This window comes from Syngnathus floridae, chromosome 12, assembly GCF_059516105.1.
Source record: "Syngnathus floridae isolate MCC-2025c chromosome 12, RoL_Sflo_1.0, whole genome shotgun sequence".
Classification (NCBI taxonomy): Eukaryota; Metazoa; Chordata; class Actinopteri; order Syngnathiformes; family Syngnathidae; genus Syngnathus; species Syngnathus floridae.
The window spans coordinates 9,101,047-9,124,531 of record NC_142424.1 but is presented as its reverse complement, the minus strand read 5'-3'; the positions used below and the strand labels follow the sequence as shown (position 1 = coordinate 9,124,531).

At 37.1% G+C, this 23,485-nt stretch overlaps 1 protein-coding gene across 1 annotated transcript in view; it reads left to right on the top strand.

Moving 5' to 3' along the window:
- The window catches only part of cacna1bb (calcium voltage-gated channel subunit alpha1 Bb), a 120,539-nt gene that overhangs the window by 83,160 nt on the left and 13,894 nt on the right, over positions 1-23,485 (top strand). Inside the window, exons 28-43 of the mRNA XM_088392772.1 lie at positions 4,890-4,986; positions 5,574-5,734; positions 6,390-6,539; positions 7,181-7,382; positions 7,520-7,684; positions 8,546-8,656; positions 9,558-9,641; positions 11,659-11,775; positions 12,899-12,964; positions 14,115-14,206; positions 14,308-14,458; positions 14,551-14,678; positions 17,966-18,062; positions 21,227-21,332; positions 21,439-21,546; positions 21,664-21,773. Of these exons, the coding sequence (XP_088248898.1) occupies positions 4,890-4,986; positions 5,574-5,734; positions 6,390-6,539; positions 7,181-7,382; positions 7,520-7,684; positions 8,546-8,656; positions 9,558-9,641; positions 11,659-11,775; positions 12,899-12,964; positions 14,115-14,206; positions 14,308-14,458; positions 14,551-14,678; positions 17,966-18,062; positions 21,227-21,332; positions 21,439-21,546; positions 21,664-21,773 (1,945 nt within the window). The remainder of the gene's footprint in view (positions 1-4,889; positions 4,987-5,573; positions 5,735-6,389; positions 6,540-7,180; positions 7,383-7,519; positions 7,685-8,545; positions 8,657-9,557; positions 9,642-11,658; positions 11,776-12,898; positions 12,965-14,114; positions 14,207-14,307; positions 14,459-14,550; positions 14,679-17,965; positions 18,063-21,226; positions 21,333-21,438; positions 21,547-21,663; positions 21,774-23,485) is intronic.

Below are 23,485 nucleotides of genomic sequence, written 5' to 3'. Positions count from 1 at the left end.
GCACTTTAGGGGTTTGGGTGTTAATTCATTGTGTGTGTTTGTCTGCTTATCATTGCTTTTTTTTCATCAGATCGCAACAAAGCGTGGCCAGGTGGGAATAGTCCTTATCTACTTTTTGCCTGTCCACACTCCTTTCCCTTCTTTCCTACATGTGAAGCAAATAATGCTTCTCTTCAGGTCTTCTTTTGTCGTTGTTGTTCTTTGGCCTCCATCCCAAGGTGTTTGGCAAATGACCATGTGTCCCTCTTCCCTTGTAGAATAACAATAGCTCCTGTCCCAATATTTGAACATCAGGATAAGAAGACAATATTGGGAGCTCCTTCTCCTAGCTTTCAGAAGGTCAACATGCAGTTAATATGTTGGATTGAACTGTGACTGAGCGTCACTCAGCAGGTATCAACAGATATCATGAGGTATCGTATCGGGCTGATACCGGCCTAGTTTCAATGCATCAGTTACTCCCGAATGCTGCTGATACCAGCCACAAATACACTGCATAATTAAAAACGTCCAACATTGAGTATGTCCTCCATGCCAGTAGTTGGCGCTGCACTGCAGCATTTTGACACATTGCCAAAACATCGTTTCAGAAAGAAGAGAAAAGTCTATTTCTATCATGATCGGTCATTGTGTTAATTAAAACTATGATCGATATCTGTACCCAGTGATGATACTGCTGTCTACTCACAATTGTGAATGCTCACACTGGTGTCAGTCTGGAAAAAACGTGTCGTCAAATATCCTAAATTTCAATAATGATAATAAAGACATGACCAGAGAAGATTAAACCTAGTTACCATTTTACAGAATGAGGCATTAAAGCGTACCTGAGTATGTCAACTCAGGCTTAAGAGGATGTGTACTTTAAATACCTGGAGCCTAGATTATTTACTCAAACACTGCTGACCTGCTGAAAGCTATTAGGAGACTGTGTTGCCATCTTCGTGTGTTAAGGTCCTTCAATAACAATTAAGAGCTGGCATTACCTTTTCAGCGTGCATGCCTGGGTAGTTGAGTAATGTGAGCATGAGCAGTGCATGTCATTTTTTTGAGACTGTAACTGAGGGACCAGTGATGGAACCATAAATCTCCCTTTCTTTGAGCCTACGGTACCTTTGGACCACGTGTTACAACATGTAGATCAAGGTCACCACTCTCATCTTTGAGCGTTATCGTAGAGTTGTTGATAGGATTATTGTGAAACTCAAGGAGGCTTTTGAGGTATACACATGGCAACACATTTTTTTTTTTTCAAGTGGGACTATTGGGTGCCATAACAATTCTGCTGTCAATATGTTAAAAGCTACTGGAACGCCATGACTGGTTGTGATAACCTAAGGGTTGTATTATTGGTACGTTCAAATTTTCAATTCAGAATAGCATAAAACCTTTTTCATTTGTAAAGACAGGTAGATAGCTCTTCGTGCCAATATTGCAGCATGTCGCCCACTATGACCCAGAACTACAAAGGAGATGGAAATTTATTATTGGCTGGGATAATTTCACCAGCAAAACTAGTAGAACAGTTGGCGGCAGTTGAAGCTGTATCTCTCACTCCAGTTTGTGCTGCTTGGCTCCAGTCGGTGTCCTATCACAAAATTCTTGTCACGTTCGAGGCTGCGAGCACATTGATCCAACCTGTAGTATTTGCTCACCATTACTACTTTATTAGTCTTTGTGTTTTACGTGTGTTTAATTACCCTAATGTGTTGTATACTCACCATACAATAACAATGAAAGCTTTCTATTCTACTCTACTCTGTTTAGTTCAGGGTAGGTAGGTCAATGTTTCACTTTTCATCTAGTAACAGCATTAATTCTTTAAAAAAGGTATGTGACATTTTTGTAAATCATCAAGACCCGATGTCACCAAAAAGTGCTTGGGGAAAAAAGGAAGTGGTGTTTAAATGTTATCAATGTGTCAAGAATTAAGGAAATTATGACATTTTAAATCAATAGTGGGAAAAAATGACCCCTTGTTTCAAACTCAAAACAATAGAATGTCCTGTTATCTGTTTTTATGAAAAGAAATTAGGCTACTTTGCAGCCTCAAGTTTCTTAAGTGTGAACCAAATTATAAAAAGACTGCAAGAAAGTGTATGATTTCACACGTTGCGTAATTAATGCGTAGTTGCGTAGTTAATGAATTAATTACATTAATTAATTGAATAATGACTATTTTGGAATGATCACAAATATTGGCACAGTATGATCCTCTAGGTGAGCATACAAATTGGATTTAACTTTGTCTAAATACCTCAGAAATGGATTATATGTTGCAGCATTAGTCAAAGCAAGCCGCCTTTCAAAACTTTCAAAAGAGTTATCTTTCCATTCCTGCAATAAACTATTGTGTACAGCATGAGAATCATCAAATCATCAAATGCGGCAATAGAGGTGATTCCATTCTATGTCATCTAATACCGTATTTTCCAGACTATAAATCAATCTGGAATATGAATCGCACCAGCCATAAAATGCATAACAAAGGAAACAAAGACATATATAAGCGTATAGGTCGCATTTAGGGGGAAATTTATTTCATGAAATCCAACACCATAAACAGACATGTCATCTTGAAAGGCGATTTAAAATAAAAATAGAATAGGCACAGTATGGAACGGTACGGTATGCTAACGTTACATAAACAAGGAACTAAGAACTTGCCTGACGTAACACATTAAGAGTTATTCAAATAACTATAGCATAAATAACAAACTTATCCAACCGTCCGTGTCACTCTAAATCATTACATCCAACATTTTTATCCTCTGTGTCACTTATAAACAACTCAGTTAACCCCAGAAGTAGAAGATGCGGCGCTTCCTCTTCTACGTCGCTTATGTCTGACTCATTGTCAGTTGGAGTTCCAATTATTCCACAGGCTTAGAGCGTCCTCTTGCGGTTTAGTGTGAAAAAAACATGTGAAATGATATGTGTTAATGATTTCACACTACGACTTATAGTCCAGAAAATACGGTAATTGAGGCAGAAATCCCATTTTTAACGCTCAGAGCACATCTTTCTGAAAAGATGTCAAAGGCATCTAGCATGTGGGGATCACACATAAGTAGGGTCACGAGTAATAGACATGATCAAACAAAAATGGGGTCACGAGTATGGTGGATCACATTCTTATACATACATACATACATTATACATTCTTATACAAAAGCTCACATGCTAATGCATCGTTTTCAACAACTTCCAACAAGATCCATAATACGGATTCTGCAACGTCTTGCACCTCAGCTCGACATGCTGTCGTGAATGATATTATGCTAATGGATAATTACAGGAAGTGCTTTTATGTCAGTTACTATGTATGATAAGGATTTATTCTATGTGATAGAACAACGTCAGTACAAAAAGTGGTTTGGCAGATCCATAAGGAGTTTACATTGTGCCGTATGGTCACTGTTTCAAATGAAAATATCTGAAATGACTACTATCTAAGCCAGAGGTGTCCAATTCATTTTTTTCACGGGCCGCATTGTAGTCATAGCTTCTTTCGGAGGGCCATTATGACTGTCAACCCAAATAAATGTATGAGCACCTCATATTATATACAGCAAAAGCTACAAAACAAACTGACAAATAACCCGATTTTAAATCAGACGAGTAAAAGCTGGTCAAATATTTAAATAAAAAGATATTATTAAAAGTGAAGACAATTTACAATTCTAGTAATGACACACAAATTTGATGCACAATTTGTCTTCGCGGGCCACATAAAATGATGTGGCGGGCTGTATCTGGCACCCCCAGGCCTTGAGTTTGACACCTGTGATCTAAGTGTTGGTATACCCAAGGCAGTTTGTTAAGGACTTTACATAATACCGTGTAGTTGGAGTCAGATAATCTGTGTAGCTGTGAGTGTGAATGGATTGACTGGCATCCATTCCAAATGAATGGATGTATCAGTACATTAAGGATGAGGAATATTAGGACAGCTTTAAAGATTTTAGCATTACAGCATGATAAGGAGTGAACTGCTCTGTACCTGAGAAAGCAAGTTTAAAAATATCAACAAAATAAAGACATGTTTAGAAAACTTAAGTGACAATTTCACTTGTAAATCACAACTGTAATCACACTTCAGTCAATATTCCAGCTTTGTCTCATTTGACAATTGAGACAAGAGAGCAGTTCCATCAGGCACAATAAGTACATTTTTAATTAAACCTTGCTCTCGCCCCCTGTCCTTCGCCAACATCGGTCTTTTAGTGAGTGATGTACACAATCTAAGAATACAAGCATACACAACTCCTCCTCAGTAGAACTACATTAAAGGTGCAGTGTTAGCCAAAGACTCATGATAGTGGTTCCTGCAAAGAAGTCTTTACCTCGACAAGAGGTTGATTCTTTGCTGATATACTGTAGTATTTTTTTGTTTGTTTCTCAACATTTATGTTATTCTACAGAAACCTTGTTGAAGTTGTTAATAATACAATTGGAGTGTAAATAATATTACATAACTCATTCTTGACTGGGGAAGTGGTACAAATGTATAATCACGTAAAACTATGTATTAGTTAGCAAGCAGTGAGTTCCGTGAACACAATATTTTGAAATATTAACAAAACACTACATGAAGCATGACATAACGTATCAAAATTGTGATTTTTTTTACCATCAAATATACTTTGCACTGTTCCTGTAGACTTTTCTGTGGTTGCTGTAGAATAACATTTAGCAAACCTCATGTAACTGTATTTTACTACTAACAGATCATAAACAGGTATTTCACTTTGTGTGGAGTTTTTCTCTCATGTACTGCAGTCAGCCACTCTTGAACGGACAAAGGAGGCATTTTGAAAGGTTAAAGGGTTTAATGACAATGCGTTATTCAACATTTCACAAATTTACTGTCATGTCAATCTCCACAGAGGGACAAAAGGCAAAGACATCAACACCATTAAGTCCCTGAGGGTCCTCCGAGTCTTGCGGCCACTCAAAACCATTAAACGTCTGCCCAAACTAAAGGTATAGTAATCCAATTATGACTCATCAAGCTCATTGAGGACAAGACTAATGGCAGGAAGTGGCAACGCCATGCTTATATCCGGTAGACGTGTTGATGTGCGTGTCCCCCCCCCAGTATCATACATATCCAACTCAGGATAGATTCATGGTATGAGCCACATAAATATTTTCTGTGGCTTCTGTGCGGAGTGTCTTGATTAAAAGGATATGATAGTGTCACCCTGGTGCTTGAATACTAAAAGGATTTTTTTCATGCAGAAGATATAAGCTCAATAGAGTAACAAAAGAAGCGTGGCTGAGCGAAATGGAATTTGGAATGCTAACGTGATTTCTTCGATGAGAGAATGATAGACAGGCTATTAGGAGAGAGGAGCATAGTACTTGGCACACTATGTAAAAAAAATTATCGTGATCAACCATGCATGAGAATATTTATGGGCACAGACGTCACAATGTATACACAGAGCAATTAATCCCCCTCACAAAACACCCAACACAATCTTAGCAAAACTCTGAGGACAAATTTTGATGGACTATTTGTACGGCAGCTTCCTCATTACTGACATTTGCGTTGTTTATTTTTCCAGGCTGTGTTCGACTGTGTTGTGAATTCTCTGAAGAATGTTCTCAACATCCTCATCGTATACATCCTCTTCATGTTCATCTTTGCTGTTATCGCTGTGCAGCTTTTTAAAGGCAAATTTTTCTACTGCACTGATGAGTCCAAGGGTCTAGAGAAAGACTGCAGGTACACCATTTATAGTATTTTAAACCACTGATTGTCAACCGGTGGTCTGCGGCCCTCTAGTGGTCCGTGGCGGTATTACTATTTGGAAATGGAAAATAATTGTAACATTTTTAAAAATAAAATGGATTAATTATTTTACCTTGATTTGAATCATTTACCCATCCAAATTATGTCAAATGTAGCTGAGATTTCAGAAATAGACATACAGATGCAAAGAAATAGCCTCTATAGGTTTATCCTCCTTCGATACAAAATAAAATAATATTTCGCCAAAGCAGTGGTCCCTTTTACCCCAGCCAATAAAAGGCTGACTCTAATCGAGCGTCTATAACAGGGGTCGGGAAAATTTTTGGCGGACAGAGCCATACATGCCCATTTTTTACAAATAATTTCCCGTGAGAGCCATCCCATTAAAAAAACAAAAAACATAGGCTGGATACAATTAAATGCATGTATTTTAATTAAGACCAACGATTTTTTGAGCGTACGAATGTATTCTTTTTAATGTCATCAAAAGAGCCATATCTGGCTCGCGAGCCATAGGTTCCCGACGCTTGGTCTATAATCTCATCCTTATCTGCTATTTATTTAAAGTTACATTTTTTTGGTCTTTCTTAATTTCAATTGAGCCTCTTTCTTCTCCCATTTCCCTCAGGGGTCAGTTTCTGGACTATGACAAAGTGGAACGCGGACGCGACGTGGAAGCTCAGCCTAGAGAGTGGAAGAAATACGAGTTCCACTACGATAACGTCCTGTGGGCTTTCTTAACACTATTCACCGTCTCCACGGGAGAAGGCTGGCCTCTGTAAGTTGGGATAATCATCATATCCGTGCTGCATATTACCATCATTCATGAACAAGAGCCAAAGTAGAACCCAGTGAGGCTTTGTTAGTAATTTGTCTTATGCCTCACTCAATTTGCATAATCAGAAAGTCAGTAGCAGTAAGCGGTTATCTCCATTCGTGACATGCAGTATCTTAATTAACAATTACCTGGACACATCTGATATTTCCTTTTAGATTATAACTCAGCGTTTGCTCCACAGCATGTGTCAAACTCAAGGACCGGGGGCCAGATATGGCCCGCCACATCATGTTTTGTGTCCCGCGAAGATGAATTTTGCTTAGACTTTGTATCATTACTAAAATTACAAATTGTCTTCACTTTAAAAAAAAAAGATATTGCTTGCCATTTTTATTACCATATGTATTTTTTAAAGATTTGAACAGTTTTTACTCGTCTCTGATTTCCAAACTCGTTATTCATCAATTTGTTTTGTAGTGTACACCGTATATACAAGACGTTGACAATCATAACGGCCCTCCGAGGGAAACTATGATTACGATGTGGCCTGCGACAAAAAATTAGTTTGACACCCCTGCTCTCCAGCATGCACTGTATTTCTACATAATTGGTGTTTATGAACAAATGTTATTGACTTTCAGAGTGCTGAAGCATTCAGTGGATGCCACCTATGAGGACCAGGGTCCCAGCCCAGGTTTTCGCATGGAGACATCTATATTCTATGTGGTGTACTTTGTAGTGTTCCCATTCTTCTTTGTCAACATATTTGTGGCTTTGATTATCATCACTTTTCAAGAGCAGGGAGACAAAGCCATGTCTGAGTGTAGCCTGGAAAAGAATGAGGTAGGAACTTTGTTTGATTGAGGCTCTTTTTCTTTACATTATTTGCTTGTGATCACAGAACATTTGTAGTCTCATTCCTTTTTATATAACCACACTTAGAAAATAATTTTGATGTAAGCAATTTTTCTTATGTCCAGAGGGCTTGCATTGACTTTGCCATAAATGCCAAGCCGCTGACAAGATACATGCCTGAGAACAAGCAATCCTTCCAGTATAAGATGTGGAAATTTGTGGTGTCACCTCCATTTGAATATGCTATCATGACTTTAATTGCCCTCAACACTGTCGTGCTGATGATGAAGGTAAGTTATAGAAGGAAGGTATTCCTCAGAAAAAGTTACATCACATGAATTGAAAAAACATATTTGCCAAACTTGTCACATAATAAACAATGCACAATGGCAACAGCTCATTTGCACCTAAAAACAGTGACCAGTGAAAGAGCTGTATCAGAAATCCTCAAATTTCCAACCCAATCATGACAAAATATGGTATTTTTACTTCTTTTTTTTTGTACTGAAAAATAGCAAGGGATGTTCAATACCACTTTTTTTCCAGACAAATATGAGGAAAAATGCTCAATTCATGAGGAGCCATCAACACCGATACCAAGTACCGATTCCACTAGTACTTTTGATACCTCCACCTAGAATATAAGACAGATACCTAAGATACCTAAAATAGAAATTTCTATCCCTATACCAATTATTTATTCTTCTAATTTCTAGTTAATGTATTGTTTCTGATCCAAAAATGGCCACTAGAGTCTGGATAATTCTGGTATCAGATGCCATCGTATGTAGCAATACCTTGAAATACGGCTGGTATGGGCACTGATACCATTACCTAGTATGGGTATTTGTTGAATATTTCTAGTGTTGTAGACTAGTGTGCCATTCTTAAAGTTATGTTTGTACGCAGACCCATCATATATTGTGGAACCCTGAGATAAGAGACCATGAGTGAACCGTTTGAAAATATATTTTAGAGTAGGCAGTACATACATCACAAACTTCATATGACAGATTGCTGCAGTTAAATTCAAATTGAGGGTGCTACCTTCACCCATTGCACCACAGGGCACTGTAATGTTGCAGATTATAAACACATTAGTTGTTGCTCAAAATCTTTCCATTTATGTGCCTTTTGCCATTCTTTCTCAGTTTTATGGAGCACCCGACCTATATGAGTCCATGCTGAAATACTTGAACATCGTCTTCACTGCCCTCTTCACTCTTGAGTGCATCCTTAAGATTATTGCCTTTGGTCCACTGGTGAGAATGAGCCCCTTTGCACTCACTCACTCACTCACTCACTCACTCACTCACTCACTCACTCACTCACTCACTCACTCACTCACTCACTCACTCACTCACTCACTCACTCACTCACTCACTCACTCACTCACTCACTCACTCACTCACTCACTCACTCACTCACTCACTCACTCATATTTTCTTTCTTTCTTTCTTTCTTTCTTTCTTTCTTTCTTTCTTTTTTTCTTTCTTTCTTTCTTTCTTTCTTTCTTTCTTTCTTTCTTTCTTTCTTTCTTTCTTTCCTTCCTTCCTTTCTAAAACAATCCCAGAGAATGCTTAAATCATCTCATTTCAATTTGCATTCTTTAGTGGTTAATCCTAAAAAAACAAAGCAAATTAAGAAGCCGTCCAAAAGTGCTGCTAAGGGGAACATTATCGCAAAATACTGAGTTTTGGTCCCAAATTCAAGACAAAAATGTATTCATACCAATAAGTACGGGTAAGAAGGCAAGAATTCTAAGCGACATTAATTTTCATTTCCACATGGAGCCATCTGGTCTGCATGCAGTGTTTCATCTCAAGCGTAGGTCCATTTATTAATTTGCACCCAATTTCTTAATTTCCACACCAGTTACCTCCACCTGTTTTGTTGTTGCCTGCAGCTTTCAGCCTCTCCCTCTAGAAACCGTATCGAAGACGCCAGACTCTACCTTTATACAGCATATGCCAGTCACTGCATATAAAATGTGACTATTTTTATCTCAATACCTCTTTAACAAAACGTTATGCGTTTTAAGAAAAGATTAATAAGGATTTGAATTGGGAGCAGTCCGATTCCGCTGCAACTGCAACAAACAGTATACATATGACTATTTCCTAATGTAAGGAACTGAAAAAAGTGGTTTGCTTTGTATTTTAGAATTACTTGAAAGCAGCCTGGAATGTGTTTGACTTTGTAACGGTGCTGGGAAGCATCACAGACATCCTGGTGACAGAGATTAAGGTAAGCCATGCACCTCATGGGCTGCACCCTCAGGATCACCAATCCTTCAATGGTAACATGAGTACACTGTCTAGAAACTGCAGTATGAATTTACCCACAGCAGAAAGATGTGCAATATGCAATTTTTGTACTTGGCTAATGAAAGCCATCATGTAGTTATCAACATTAAATGGCATCATCAAAATTTAGCCCTTCATCAAGGTATGGTTTTCTATAACTTGGATCATCCAGGCCTTTAATTGTTCATTTGGACCCATTGATATTAAAATCGCTAATGTAAGTATTCAACTGCTGTATTCAAATCGCTTGTCATTATTTTTCAATAAAAAAAAAAAAAAAAACAGGAGCATTATAACTGATGCCAGTAATGGAAAAATTGATCGAATGGACGACTGAGGCAGGTTACTGTGGCTTTCTATGTGGCAGATGTAGTTTCTTTCTTTGTGTGCCTTTCTCATCATGTGATTGTTGGTTTGTGCTCTGTCTCTTTTCTCTCACACTCCTTTCTCTGTTTCTCTTGTCACTCTTTCCATCATCTGCTATGTCTTTCCTGGCGCCTGTGCCTTCACTCTGCTCCCCCCACGTGTCACAACTGACACAGACGGTAAGTGGCTTTTCTTGTCAGCTGAGGATTCTTTCTTCTTTTCCTTCCCAGTGGTTTGTTTTCTCTTTCCTGAAAAAAAGTGTTTCCTCACTGTGATGCATTGCTGAGATTTGAGAGAAGATGGATGGCAATTTGATGAAAGTAATCAGTCAGCTTTATCTTTAGAAAAATAATGCTGCAAAATTAAGGCTTGATCTTCAAGTGAATGGTGTTGTGTTTGGGTCTACAATGTTATATAATATATATAAGTTGAGCAGTTGTTGAATTCATTATTTTTATTATATTATTCTAAAATCACCATCTAATGTTATAATGCAGTCGTTTTTTATGTTAGAAGAAAAAACTTTGGTATGGACCAGAGCTGCCAAAATTTAAATAAAAATGAAAATAAAAACAAATAAAACAAATATAAACGATGGTATTAATGGTATTTTTATTGTTGTATTGTATTTAGTTCAATATACGTACGTATACGTATATATTCATATTTATTTGTAGTTTAATTTTGTATTGAATATTTTGTTGTTATTTTCATTTCCAGATATTTTTTAAATTACGTTTTTCTATTTTATATATTTTTGATACTCATTTTTATTTTTACTTTTTATCTCTTTGTTTTGGTTTGTTTTTGACAGTTTTGGTCCTCCATAGTTTGGAAGTTGAAAAGGGTACAAGAAAATGAAAGTGAAAAATATAACGAATATTTTAAGAAACATGAATATGTATATTTATGAATAGGTTATGGCTATTTTCAGAGTTACCAAATCATATTCAAACAAGATATACGTAGCTGCAAACAGTTTGTCTGATGTCCCAAAAGTATGTTTGATAATCTTGATCATGATCATATATGACCCAAGTCAAATGTTTTGGTATTTGGTGAGACAACATACATCACTAAAAGTACACTAATGTTAATGTTGAACTGTAATGACATTTTCATTCATCATGGTGAATACTTCGCACCTTTTATATTGTACTAAAAATACTAAACTGTCCTTTGCGATGGAAATAATGAGGCGCACGGTTGAGATGAGGTGAATAGTGTTTCTGTTGTTTCCATGGTTACCCTGGATTGTAGTTGTCGCTATAATTGTTGTAACAACCAGGGTATTAAATTTTTAAAATAACAATACTGCTTATACCAAGCATTTATGTTATTTGTAGGTTTATAAACGATTGGCTAACGATTAGTTCAGGGTGTACCCCGCCTAGTATATCAGCTCATATGTGATCTTGTTTTTTGTGTGCCTCTAATATGTACTTTTGGTTTAAAAAAAAAAATCATGTTTATTGACTGTGTCTTATTCTCAGTAGCTTGAAGGGATGCGCGCCTTGCAAATGAAAGGAAAACGCTTTGTCCTCAAGTTGTTTTGCTCTGAACGTTTTCCTCTTCCCATCCATCTCCTCCAGGACAAGATGATTAACCTGAGCTTCCTGAGGCTGTTCAGAGCAGCCCGGCTCATCAAACTGCTACGGCAGGGCTACACCATTCGCATTTTGTTGTGGACGTTCGTGCAGTCCTTCAAGGTGAGCAAACAAAGCCGACAGAAACAATCAAAAACAATCAGTTCTCATGCATATTTAAATACACAGTGGAAAAACAGATTGTATGGGGTTATTTTTTTGACTTTCAAAATGCAGATAATGGAAGCTAGTATTTATTCCCAATGATAAGAAAGCAAGTCCATACATTTGTCATATACCTACTGTGATTTATTTAGAGATAAACAACCCAAGCATCAACAAAACAGAAGACTAAAAAGGTTGTTGAGGCACACTGCAAACTATGTTTACTTTAAAAAGTCACAAAGTGGCTCTGACAAGGCTGCAGCTGGATTTTCACTTGATGCTGGTTTTCCATTTTAAATCCCTGAGGGTATGTCAAGTTAAATGCAAAACGCCAGGCTACAGCTGAGGGAATTTATAGCAGGTTTAATGTCACTGGTGAGAGCTTTTATGCAAAGTGAAAATGGATAGTAACGGCAGGGTTGAAAAGGTGGCTATTTAATTATACCAAATGTTTCCTTCTTCTTGAACTGATATTTGAAGAATCAATCCATCAGATAAGGTTAAATGTTTAGATTGCTAAACAAGACCGATACATACAGGACCGTGAACGTAATATTTATCACCCTTTCAAATTCTTACTCATTCTTACAGTTTCCCCACACTAATGGTTATCAGACTAGTTTAAATGTCAGACAGAAATAACCAAATTTGAATTTATTTATTTATTTATTTATTTATTTATTTATTTATTTATGTATGTATGTATGTATGTATGTATGTATGTATGTATGTATGTATGTATGTATGTATGTATGTATGTATGTATGTATTTGTTTGTTTGTTTGTTTGTTTGTTTGTTTGTTTGTTTGTTTATTTGTTTAATCATTTATTCATTTATTGTTTATTTACTTATTCGTTCCTTCATTCATTCATTCATTCATTCACTCATTCATGCATGGATTTCCTTAATAAATAAAATCTCAATTTAACCACTGCAGCATACTATGATTACTTGGTTTATGTTTGACCGACTCTCCAACTGTAGAATGTAGACAGGAAATCAGAAACCTGCACTGAACTGTATGTGAAGATGTATGATTTAGCCTGCACAATACAGTCTTACACGAGTTTATGTTTCCAGGCCCTGCCTTATGTTTGCCTGCTCATTGCAATGCTCTTCTTCATCTATGCCATCATCGGAATGCAGGTGAGTTTTTGCATGCAAGCTAGACGCTAACAATGTAAAATGAATTCTATAATAATTATTATATAAGAATATCCATCCATCCATTTTCTGTACCGTTCTGTCCCCACGGGGGTCACGGGCATGCTGGAGCCTATCCCAGCGGTCATCGAGCAGTAGGCCAGGGACACCCTGAACCGGTTGCCAGACAATCACAGGGCACACAGAGACGAACAACCATCCGCACACGCACTCACACCTAGGGGCAATTTGGAGTGCTCAATCGGCCTATCAAGCATGTTTTTCGGGATGTGTGAGTGGCCGGAGGAAACCCACGCGGGCTCGGGGAGAACATGCAAACTCCACACAGGGAGGGTTGGAGGTGTAATCGAACCCGCACTCTCCTAACTGTGTGACGGACGTGCTAACCAGTGCACACCGAGCTGCCCTTATATAAGACTATATATAATTATACAAAAATTATGTAATTTTTTTTAAGTCTCTTAATGAGCAAAAATTCAGGAGCAATAGGTCACATTAACAATGGAAAAAGTTTTAATTCACAGATTAAGCTGTATACTGGTGGTCGACAAAAACCTTCACGATGCTTTATTTCCAATGTATTTTGACAATGAGACAGATAAATATTAACTCCATTATCAATATTTATTGATTTTGTTTCATTTCAGATGAATTATCTTTCAAATTGTGTACATGTGACTATGAGTTTTCACCTCCCACAAATATTCACTGTCATAATAGTTGCCGGAATTTCTCACTGTTGTTGTCATTGTCAGTACAATGAATGTGTTACATGTCAAATATTATTTATTATTTAAAATAAAATTTGTTTTACTGCATTGACAGCGTGTGAGTCACTCAGCTCTTCACACTTGTTTTGTTTTTCTAACCATCAACGTATGCTATAGCCAAAGAAGGAAAGATTATAAACAGCCCTTTTATTGTGCTTCAAACAAATAGTTAACCATTGCCATTATTATTTTGCGCTAAAATAGTCTCTCATCTTTTAATCTGAGATGATGTTGTCGTCAAAAAGTGTCATTAGTGTTAAAAGTTACTAAAATGAAGCGCTCCAACCTAATCCAAATGTTTAAACACAAATTTGAAAACTTTCTTTGAAAGCAACTTTTGAGACAACTCTCTCCCATTCCAGGTGTTTGGTAACATTGAGTTGAACGAGGAGACTGCAATAAATCACCACAACAACTTCCAGACCTTTTTCCAGGCTTTAACTCTTCTGTTCAGGTTAACACACCTTGACACTTAATATGATATGATGATGATCATAATATTACACAGGGTTCACATTGTGTGTCTTTGTTTTGTATTTTTTATGCATTTTGCAGGAGTGCCACTGGTGAAGCGTGGCATGAAATTATGCTTTCATGTCTCAGTAATCGGTCATGTGACAAACTCTCAGGAACTACAGGGAAAGAGTGCGGAAGTGACTTTGCCTATTTCTACTTTGTCTCCTTCATTTTCCTCTGCTCCTTCTTGGTTAGTAATCTTGGCCCTTGTTGTATTTGATTGCTTACCTATCTATGTTTGCTGATGTTGTTTATTCCCGTTAATGTTTTTTCCATCACTAGATGCTAAACTTATTCGTTGCTGTCATCATGGACAACTTTGAGTATCTGACCAGGGATGCTTCCATCTTGGGTCCTCATCACCTTGATGAGTTCATCCGTGTATGGGCAGAGTATGACCCAGCTGCATGGTAGGTTCTTCAGTTGATCTCCATTGTAAAGCTAAATTTCAAGAGAGCATCTGAAGGAGGGTGTCAGTGTTCCATCTCAATGATTTAAGGCCATTTAGTGTGGACAAAAAAAAATCCCATCTTAGAAACAGCAGCGGCGTGAATGACAGTCTGAGCCCCGTGCCAACTGAGAAGGGTGACAAGCCCTCAGCCGGCACAGCTCATGCATGTAAATCCAACCAACGTCCCCTCCTTTCTGCTAAACCGAGTGCCTCTAAGGATATTAGTCACAGAATTACGGTAGTGTTGAAGGGAAGACATTTTCCAGCTAGTTTGACAGCACAGGTTTTTCTCTCATCTTCACTAACCCAGTTTCACTATTTTAGTATACAGAAGAATCATCCGACCAATGGCTCAATAGATTTCCTATAAAATTTTATTGGAGGCTTGTTTACTATTCAGGACCCCAGTTAAGTGAACTATAAAACAGCCACCTTCTGACAGACGTGAAATTCTTATACAATCAGTCAGTGAGACCTTATGTTGATGTTTTTGCATCATGTGGATAAGTAAATTGCACAATTACAATTCTAAAATTAAGAAGGTTTTTTAATATTAAATATTTACACATCTCTAAATGTGTGATATCCCCTGAATGGGTGTAATACACTTGTGAAGATTTTGAGCATTGATATAAACATGCCCGAACCAAGGCTAGCATTTACATGACAGATGACAGTCTACACATCTTTGCTAAAATGCCGGGTATCAGTGACTTGTAAAAATGAAACCAAATGTGAGTCATTTTCCACTATTAATATGACCTGTAACATATCCAAACTCAATCATCTTTTGTTCCTTTTACAACTGAAATTTGTAGTTGCAAAAGTGTGCACACCCTCTTATCACCGTAGGTATGTTTAGGACAAACACAACACCACTCATCATCAAAAGAACATCAAAGGCGTAATGGTGATGGCAGAATTGTGCTTCGCGTCTGTTTTTATTCAACTGGAGCAGAGACGTTAGATGATGTACAAGGATTTATTAATAATTTGCAATAGCAGTTAGTATCAGAACATACGTACTGTACCTCTGAGGTTCCTGCTAAAAAGCAGAAAATAATTCACTTTCAATGGTTGTAGGTGTGTGCAGACTCCGATTTAACCTTTTGAGTGTCAATGTGATTATTTCGTTCCAAGCAAAGCCACAATCGGTTTAAGAGGGCGTGCACGCTTTTGCAACTGCATAATTTGATTTTTTTTTACTTCCCAGCTCAAAAAGATAAAATTACTTTTTGTTTATCGTGGATATTTTGACATCACAAATAAACTGGCATTTATACAGACTTTTTTCTATCCACCGTGTGTTCCCAGAGGCCATAGCAGCCCTGTTTCAGGCCAAAACGGCATGTTTGTGAGAGCATGCAGGGGAATGGGTTGGGCATATGGGACAAACCATTACTGCTGTGGATGCCTGTGGAGATTTCCAAACCGTCTAAAAATTTGTCACGGCAGTCCCGCTCCAGTGAGACAATACAAACAAAATCAACAAAAATAAAAATGGTGTAAATAAAGCTTATAGTATGTGCGTGAGGGCACTGTGGAGACTGCAGTGTGTATGTGAATAATGGGCTTTTTTTTCGGAAGATGAGATTTTTGTTGTGAATTAGGTGTTGAAAGAATCCTAATATAATGACGCATGAGTAAACACACAAGCAAACTCTGGCCCAGCAGGGGAGCAAACAAAAACATGCTCTAAAGCTGCTTAGCATCCACATATCATCCCAAAACATTCTTGACAGATCTTGACGGTCCATTTATACTTGGAAAAAGAAAGAGGTGCTTTTTGTTGGATGGCGATGTCATTTTTAGGGCTTGAATAATCAAGAATTGAATTTGATTACTCAAATATTTAAATCGAACTAATTACACGCTTCAGGTCAAACGGGCTGCGATGGCTGCTGGTAGCATAGTATAAAATTAGCCTATGCTGAAAGATTGCGCAATTTGCATGAACAGGATTCAAATGAAATATTGCAAACAAATGTTCAGTTTATTAAGTACATCTTTAGTATATATTTTTCTTGAAAATTGAAAGTCTGAACAAGCGGATAAATGAGATGGCCTGTGACCTAACATCGTTGCTGTCTTATCTTTTTCAGTGGAAGGATATGCTATCAAGATATGTACAAATTGTTGCGTTTTATCTCACCCCCCTTGGGCCTGGGGAAGAAGTGCCCCAACAGGGTGGCCTATAAGGTTTGCTCTCCTTCACAGTCCTTTTGTTTTCAAAGGGACTGTGATGATTTGGATTGTCAATGTCTGTTTTCATTTCCTGACATGCCAGAGAACGACATGGGCACACATGCATACAAATATGCATTGATCCCTTACTAACCCGCATGCAGCTAACCACGGCAAGTCTAAGAAACAACGCCACAAGTCAGGCTCATATAAAAGGCACCAAACAAGATGTCAAAATACATATTGTTTTTACACAGAAATGAATGCACAGTTAGTATGAGCTTTGTGAGCTTTGTTTTCACTTTGGTTACTGCAATTGTATTTTTGCATAAGGAGATAGAGGGCTCGTTCAATGAATACTCCGCCGCTGTTCTGCCATTTAAGATATTTTGTATTTGCTTTTGAAAGACTTACAAACAGTGTGATGACTTTGAGGGAAATACCTTGACCACAATTTAAACTTTGAAGCTCAAAATGTGAATACACACGAAGGTCAGCAAGAATACGCATTGTGTATAATTAATTAAATCACTCCACGTTTATAGTACGAACTGGATGTGAGCCTTTTCAAATAAACGATGCCTTAGAGTGCAAAATTATTGCTATTGACACTCATTTGTAAACAAGTATCTTTTTGTGCGAAAGTCTTCCAAAATAATAACACGTCAATTGTAACTAATGTGAATACACTTTTCAGAACAAGCTCTCACATTTTTTAAATATTAAAGTATTCATTGAATGCACTCTCACTTCTAAATGCGCAACTTTTCACAAGGGATGCCTCCATCCAGGTAGTTCTCCAGAGACTTCTCCTTAACGTTTGCCTTTGGGATCCATTCCTGAATCCTTAACGCCAACAAGGATTTCATATCATGATATCCTGGAAATCTTATTAACAAGGATTTCTGTGTCCCTTTCTCTTTCCCCTTCCCCGCTCTCCTTGTCATTTTTCTTGTTTTTTGTTGAAACTTTCCCCATCCCTTCTTCTTGACTGTATCATCTCACACATGGGAAATCTCCATTCCTCCCTCCATGGCCTTCTCCTATGCTTTCTGCGGAAAGTGGCCGTATGACTTATCGTGATATGTACGAGATGCTACGAGACATGTCCCCTCCTCTAGGTTTGGGAAAGAAATGCCCACCCCGCATCGCCTATAAGGTAGACTCCCTCCCCGCTCATTTCTCCGTTGCCTCGTTCAGTCATTGCTGGTATCCTGCTTTCAACTGTCAAACACCATTCAATTTCTGTCAGTGTGTCACATTCAGAATATTCTGGGCTGCTGATGTATCTTCTTTTCCCGTGAGGCCTCATAGCAAAATCAACTCTGTATAGATTATCTCAAGTTGCTTATTGTTTGTATAGACCAGGGAAGGAAAAACAAAATCTCTAAGAAAATTTGACAAGAAGCCAAACTGAAAATGGGAAACTGTTTTATGAGTTAGATATTAATCTCAGAACGGTTGAGTGGCGGCTTGTATGCCACCTCACAGTTGGGAGGTTCCGGTTCCAAAATATATATATGTATGTATATATGTATTATACATATATTATATATATACACACACATATATATATATGTATATATATATATTATACAAATATTATATATATATACACACACACACACACACATATATATATATATATATATATATATATATATATATATATATATATATATATTTCTCAGTACCAAATTCATGAATTTTGTGACAAAATAGATCCTGCTATCGAGTCTGCGCCTTTTTAAACCAAAGCGCTTTATGGTATGGAAAATATGGTAAATGCATTCCCTATCCTGTTTTGTTGATATATAAGCCGCACTGGACGATAATCTATATTTGATATATATATATATATATATATATATATATATATATATATATATATATATATATATATATATATATATATATATATATATATATATATATATATATATATATATATATATACAGGACTGTCTCAGAAAATTAGAATATTGTGATTAAGTTCTTTATTTTCTGTAATGCGATTAAAAAAAACAAAAATTAAATTAAATATTTCAGTTGATTTATTATGAATCCAGAATGTATGACATTTTCGTTTTTTTAATTGCATTACAGAAAATACAAAATTTTATCACAATATTCAAAGCAAAGCAATCAAAACACATGAGCACATCTTGTGTCATCAATCTCGGTAAATATCAAAACGATCATCCCAATATTTGGGATTTTATCACCATTGAGCGTTTTCCTCTACATAGAAAAGTTTATGACACTACACTACATGTTTATGTCGCTTTATGAGGAGAATGCACAATCATTTTGATATTTTCAGAGATTTATCTGGGCATGAGTTGAAATGTGTGCGTACATTTTCGTGATGATTAACAGCACTTTTTAGTTACCTTTGCAACTCCTCGGTCAGGCCCCCAAGCGCCCGTTTGGACAATTTCAATTTTCTCTTCTAAGTGCCATTTTTCTGCCATGGTGTTCTTGGCACAAAAAGACCATTTATACTTTGCCATGTGTGGCTGATTGCATTCAGGGGCAAAACTTCCTGGGTATTTTTGCATGGGCATGTTTTTTGCTGTTTTTGCACAATAACCCTTATGAATACGACGTTGAAATGTAGCAAACTGTAGCTGATACTGAACTGCAATTGAAGGTGCCTAGTTTTACTTGCACAAGGAAAAAATCAGCATAATAGTAGACAGTCAATCGGAAACCCACTTTGGATCCAGTCCATAGGTATGAATGTAACTGTGAATGGTTGTTTGGCTATTACCTGCAATTGGCTGGTGATCAGTGATGTATTCTGTACTATTTAAAATCAACTGGGATCGACACCAGCTCACTTTGGGGACACACCGTATAGAAAATGAATGGATATATATTTAGTCTTTCTCAAAAAGACATCTCTCAAAGCAATAAGTCAATTTCCACAGTTCAATAAAAGCAGCTGCTGCTAACTTATTTAAGACTTTAAAGGAGGTTCTCAATGCAGGAACTTCACTCCCAATTTATACGCTCTTCTCAACCAGCTTTTTTAGATTTTATGTTTTGTTTTCTTTTTACAAAATCACTACAGAAATACTTCTAAAATATTTCCAGCACTATGTGCCGATGACTTTCCATGCATACACAATACTACGCATACCTCCCCATTATTGTCCACCTCCTTTTTCTTGACTTCATCTCTGTCATTGTCTTGTCTGCACTGTTTCTAAAGCTTCAAAAATCTGTATACAAATGTGCATGTCCCACGCTGCCTTGCTTTATTGTGAATGCATTTATTATGTGAATTCTGCATGAGCAATGAATACAATCCAGCGCAGACTGGAATGGTTTACCGAAAATTAGAACCAATAATGGCTGCACATTATTATTCCACAGTCCTGTGGCCTTCGGAAAATTTTTATTATTTGAGTACGCAACATAAAAAAAACTAAATATTAGTTGATTTAAAAGTCTTTCAGGAATTTTGATAGTTTTGATTTTATGTCGGACAAGAGACACGTTTCTAAATGTTCCTTTTCAACTAAAAAAAAAAAAGAATTGTTAAACATTGCAGATACTGTATAGTGGATATAAAAATTCTACACACTCCTGTTGGAATGGAGTTGCATGAAGTGCACACAATCGAACTTTAATTAGTGACTCCCATTTAACATCAGTTAGAATTTGAGTTATTAATTTGCATCCAGCCACATCCCCACTTACAAGACACTTGTCCAACCACATTATCTCGGTTGTTTAAAAATATTTAAATTTTCAACGAGTTGTACAGAGTGTAGAATGCTGGAAACAGTCCTGACATGATTAATCTTCACAAAAATATTTTTTTGGACTTGGGGGTAAGTAGGCTTTTTTATATCCACTACTGACGGTTTTGCTTTTCCAAGAGAATGCAAGTATATTGTACATACTCACGGCCTATGAGAGTCTATTGTTCAATTACAGCTAGAAAATGCTCTATGGTAAAAGCTCTGTTCTGAAAAAAGAAAAAAAATCTGTAAAAAAGTAATATACTTAATAGGTACTCACTACTCAGCCTGTTACATATTACTGTCAAATATTTCATAATTCTTGACATTAAAATGTGCTTATTAAGATTATTTTTTTGGTCCCAAAAATATTTAATTTTAAAACATTTCTAAATGTTCCGATTTAATGGGTAACTGCTAACTTACACTATTTAGTAACAGTTCGACTTAACAATATCCTTTTAGTGGGTTACAGCTCAAAATGCAAATTATTATTACAATTTCCTACATGTGATTGTGTGAATTTTCCGGTTTATAAAACTGCCTTATCTTTTTCTGCCACTCCCGTTAGCGTTTGGTGAGGATGAACATGCCTATTGCAGAGGACAACACAGTTCATTTCACCTCCACACTCATGGCTCTGATTCGCACAGCCCTCGAGATCAAGCTGGCATCTGGTGAGGGACTGGAAGCTTGCCATTTTCAATTCTTTGCAGCTGGAATGTTGCAATGATCTTTGTGAAGAATAAAAGCAATAAGTCTAATATACATTTGCTTTCACAGGAGTCTTAGCACAGCATCTATGTGATATTGACCTGAAAAGAGAATTAAACAGAGTTTGGCCCAGCTTGTCACAGAAGACTGTTGACCTGCTGGTGACGCCACACAAATGTAAGTCTAATTTCTCTTAGAAACTATGGAAACAATTGACAAAGCAATCTTGATCACTAGCATTTTTTTTCTTTTACTTGCACTCTGGCGCCATCTCCTGTGTGCCCTGTTTTCCAGACAATGAGCTGACTGTGGGGAAAGTGTATGCAGCTCTCATGATCTTTGATTACTATAAGCAGAATCGAGCCAAGAGACTTCAGCAGCAGCATCCATCAGGAGGAGTTCAGGTACATTTGTGGAGACTTTTTGTAGGGTTTGCTTTAATTTAGTTTGAAAGATTGCAGCCAGATAATAGGTTACTTCTGCACCTGTCAACCGGTGGTCCGCGGCCTTCTAGTGGTGCGTGGCGGTATTGCAGGTGGTCTGCCAAATTGGAAATGGAAAATAATTGTAAAAAAATTTAAAATAAATGGATTTATTATTTAGACTTGATTTTTTTTCCAGCTAATGTTGTGAAACATACAGATGCAAATAAACAGTATGTATAGGTCTATCCTTCTTTGGTGCAAAATAAAATAATATTCCACCAAAGCAATGGTCCCCGGTGTTAGAGTGGTGCTCACTCTAACTTATTTTGCAAGAACCACACGGGAGACAGTATGCCCTTTGAAGCACTTGCAAGTGGAGAGTCATTTGTCGCTGTGCACAGTGCGATGATCGAATGAAGTCTAACTCAGGCCTCTTGCAAGAGCATTTTTATTGAGAGAAGCAGGGTGGGGGTGAGAGTGGTCAGGATGGGGGTGAACCCCTGGCCGCTGGTCAAAGCATAGCAGGGGGTCTTTTACGACGTTAGGGGAAACAGAATAACTTAGATTGCTTCCTCTGCAGCTGGTCAATCAGTTCAAAGGATCTTAGCAGTTTGTTCTACTACTTTGTTAAACAGGACACGTTTAGTTATAAGCATAGGATGAAACTAATCTACCAACCCTAACACCCGGGTTGCTTCTTGGTGGTCCCTTGGACAAAAACAGTTGAAAACCCCTGGGTTACTGCATTGTTGAACATTGGTAAGTCATAAGTGTACATGTACTGTAATGATAAGTGTGGCAGAGAATGAAAGAATGTTAGTCTTTGACATCTGACTTTGACAAAAATCTACTCATCCAACATGTCACACATTTTTGAAACTGCAACGCCAATAGTTTGCTAATATTGAGATCTGACTGAAAATATTAACTTAGATGCATAACCATAGAAAATACACCTTGTTTTGATGTTTTTATCAAAATATAAGTTTATCAACACCAGATGATGGTGGATTTTAGGCTAATTAATGACACAAGCATTTGCCATCAACAGGGAATATCTTTCCTCTCTGAATCTATTGCCAATATTGTTAACGTTTCCTGCTCTCCCTGTTTTTCCCGCCCCATAAGGCCCCAAAATCTCAATCAAGATCTGAAATCGTGGTTCACTTTACATCTATCTTCATGTTTGTTTGTTTTTTACATTGTGTCATCAATGACAAGTGCATATAATTTTAAGACGCCAATAGTTTGCTAATATTGAGATCTGACTGAAAATATTAACTTAGATGCATAACCATAGAAAATACACCTTGTTTTGATGTTTTTATCAAAATATAAGTTTATCAACACCAGATGATGGTGGATTTTAGGCTAATTAAAGACACAAGCATTTGCCATCAACAGGGAATATCTTTCCTCTCTGAATCTATTGCCATTATTGTTAACGTTTCCTGCTCTCCCTGTTTTTCCCGCCCCATAAGGCCCCAAAATCTCAATCAAGATCTCAATCGTGGTTCACTTTACATCTATCTTCATGTTTGTTTGTTTTTTACATTGTGTCATCAATGACAAGTGCATATAATTTTAAGACCCTATTTGTAACATAACAATAACAGTGGGCATCCTGGTGGAGCACTGGTTAGCTTTTCCGTCTCACAGTTTGAAGGTGCAGAGTTCGATTGCGGCTCCAG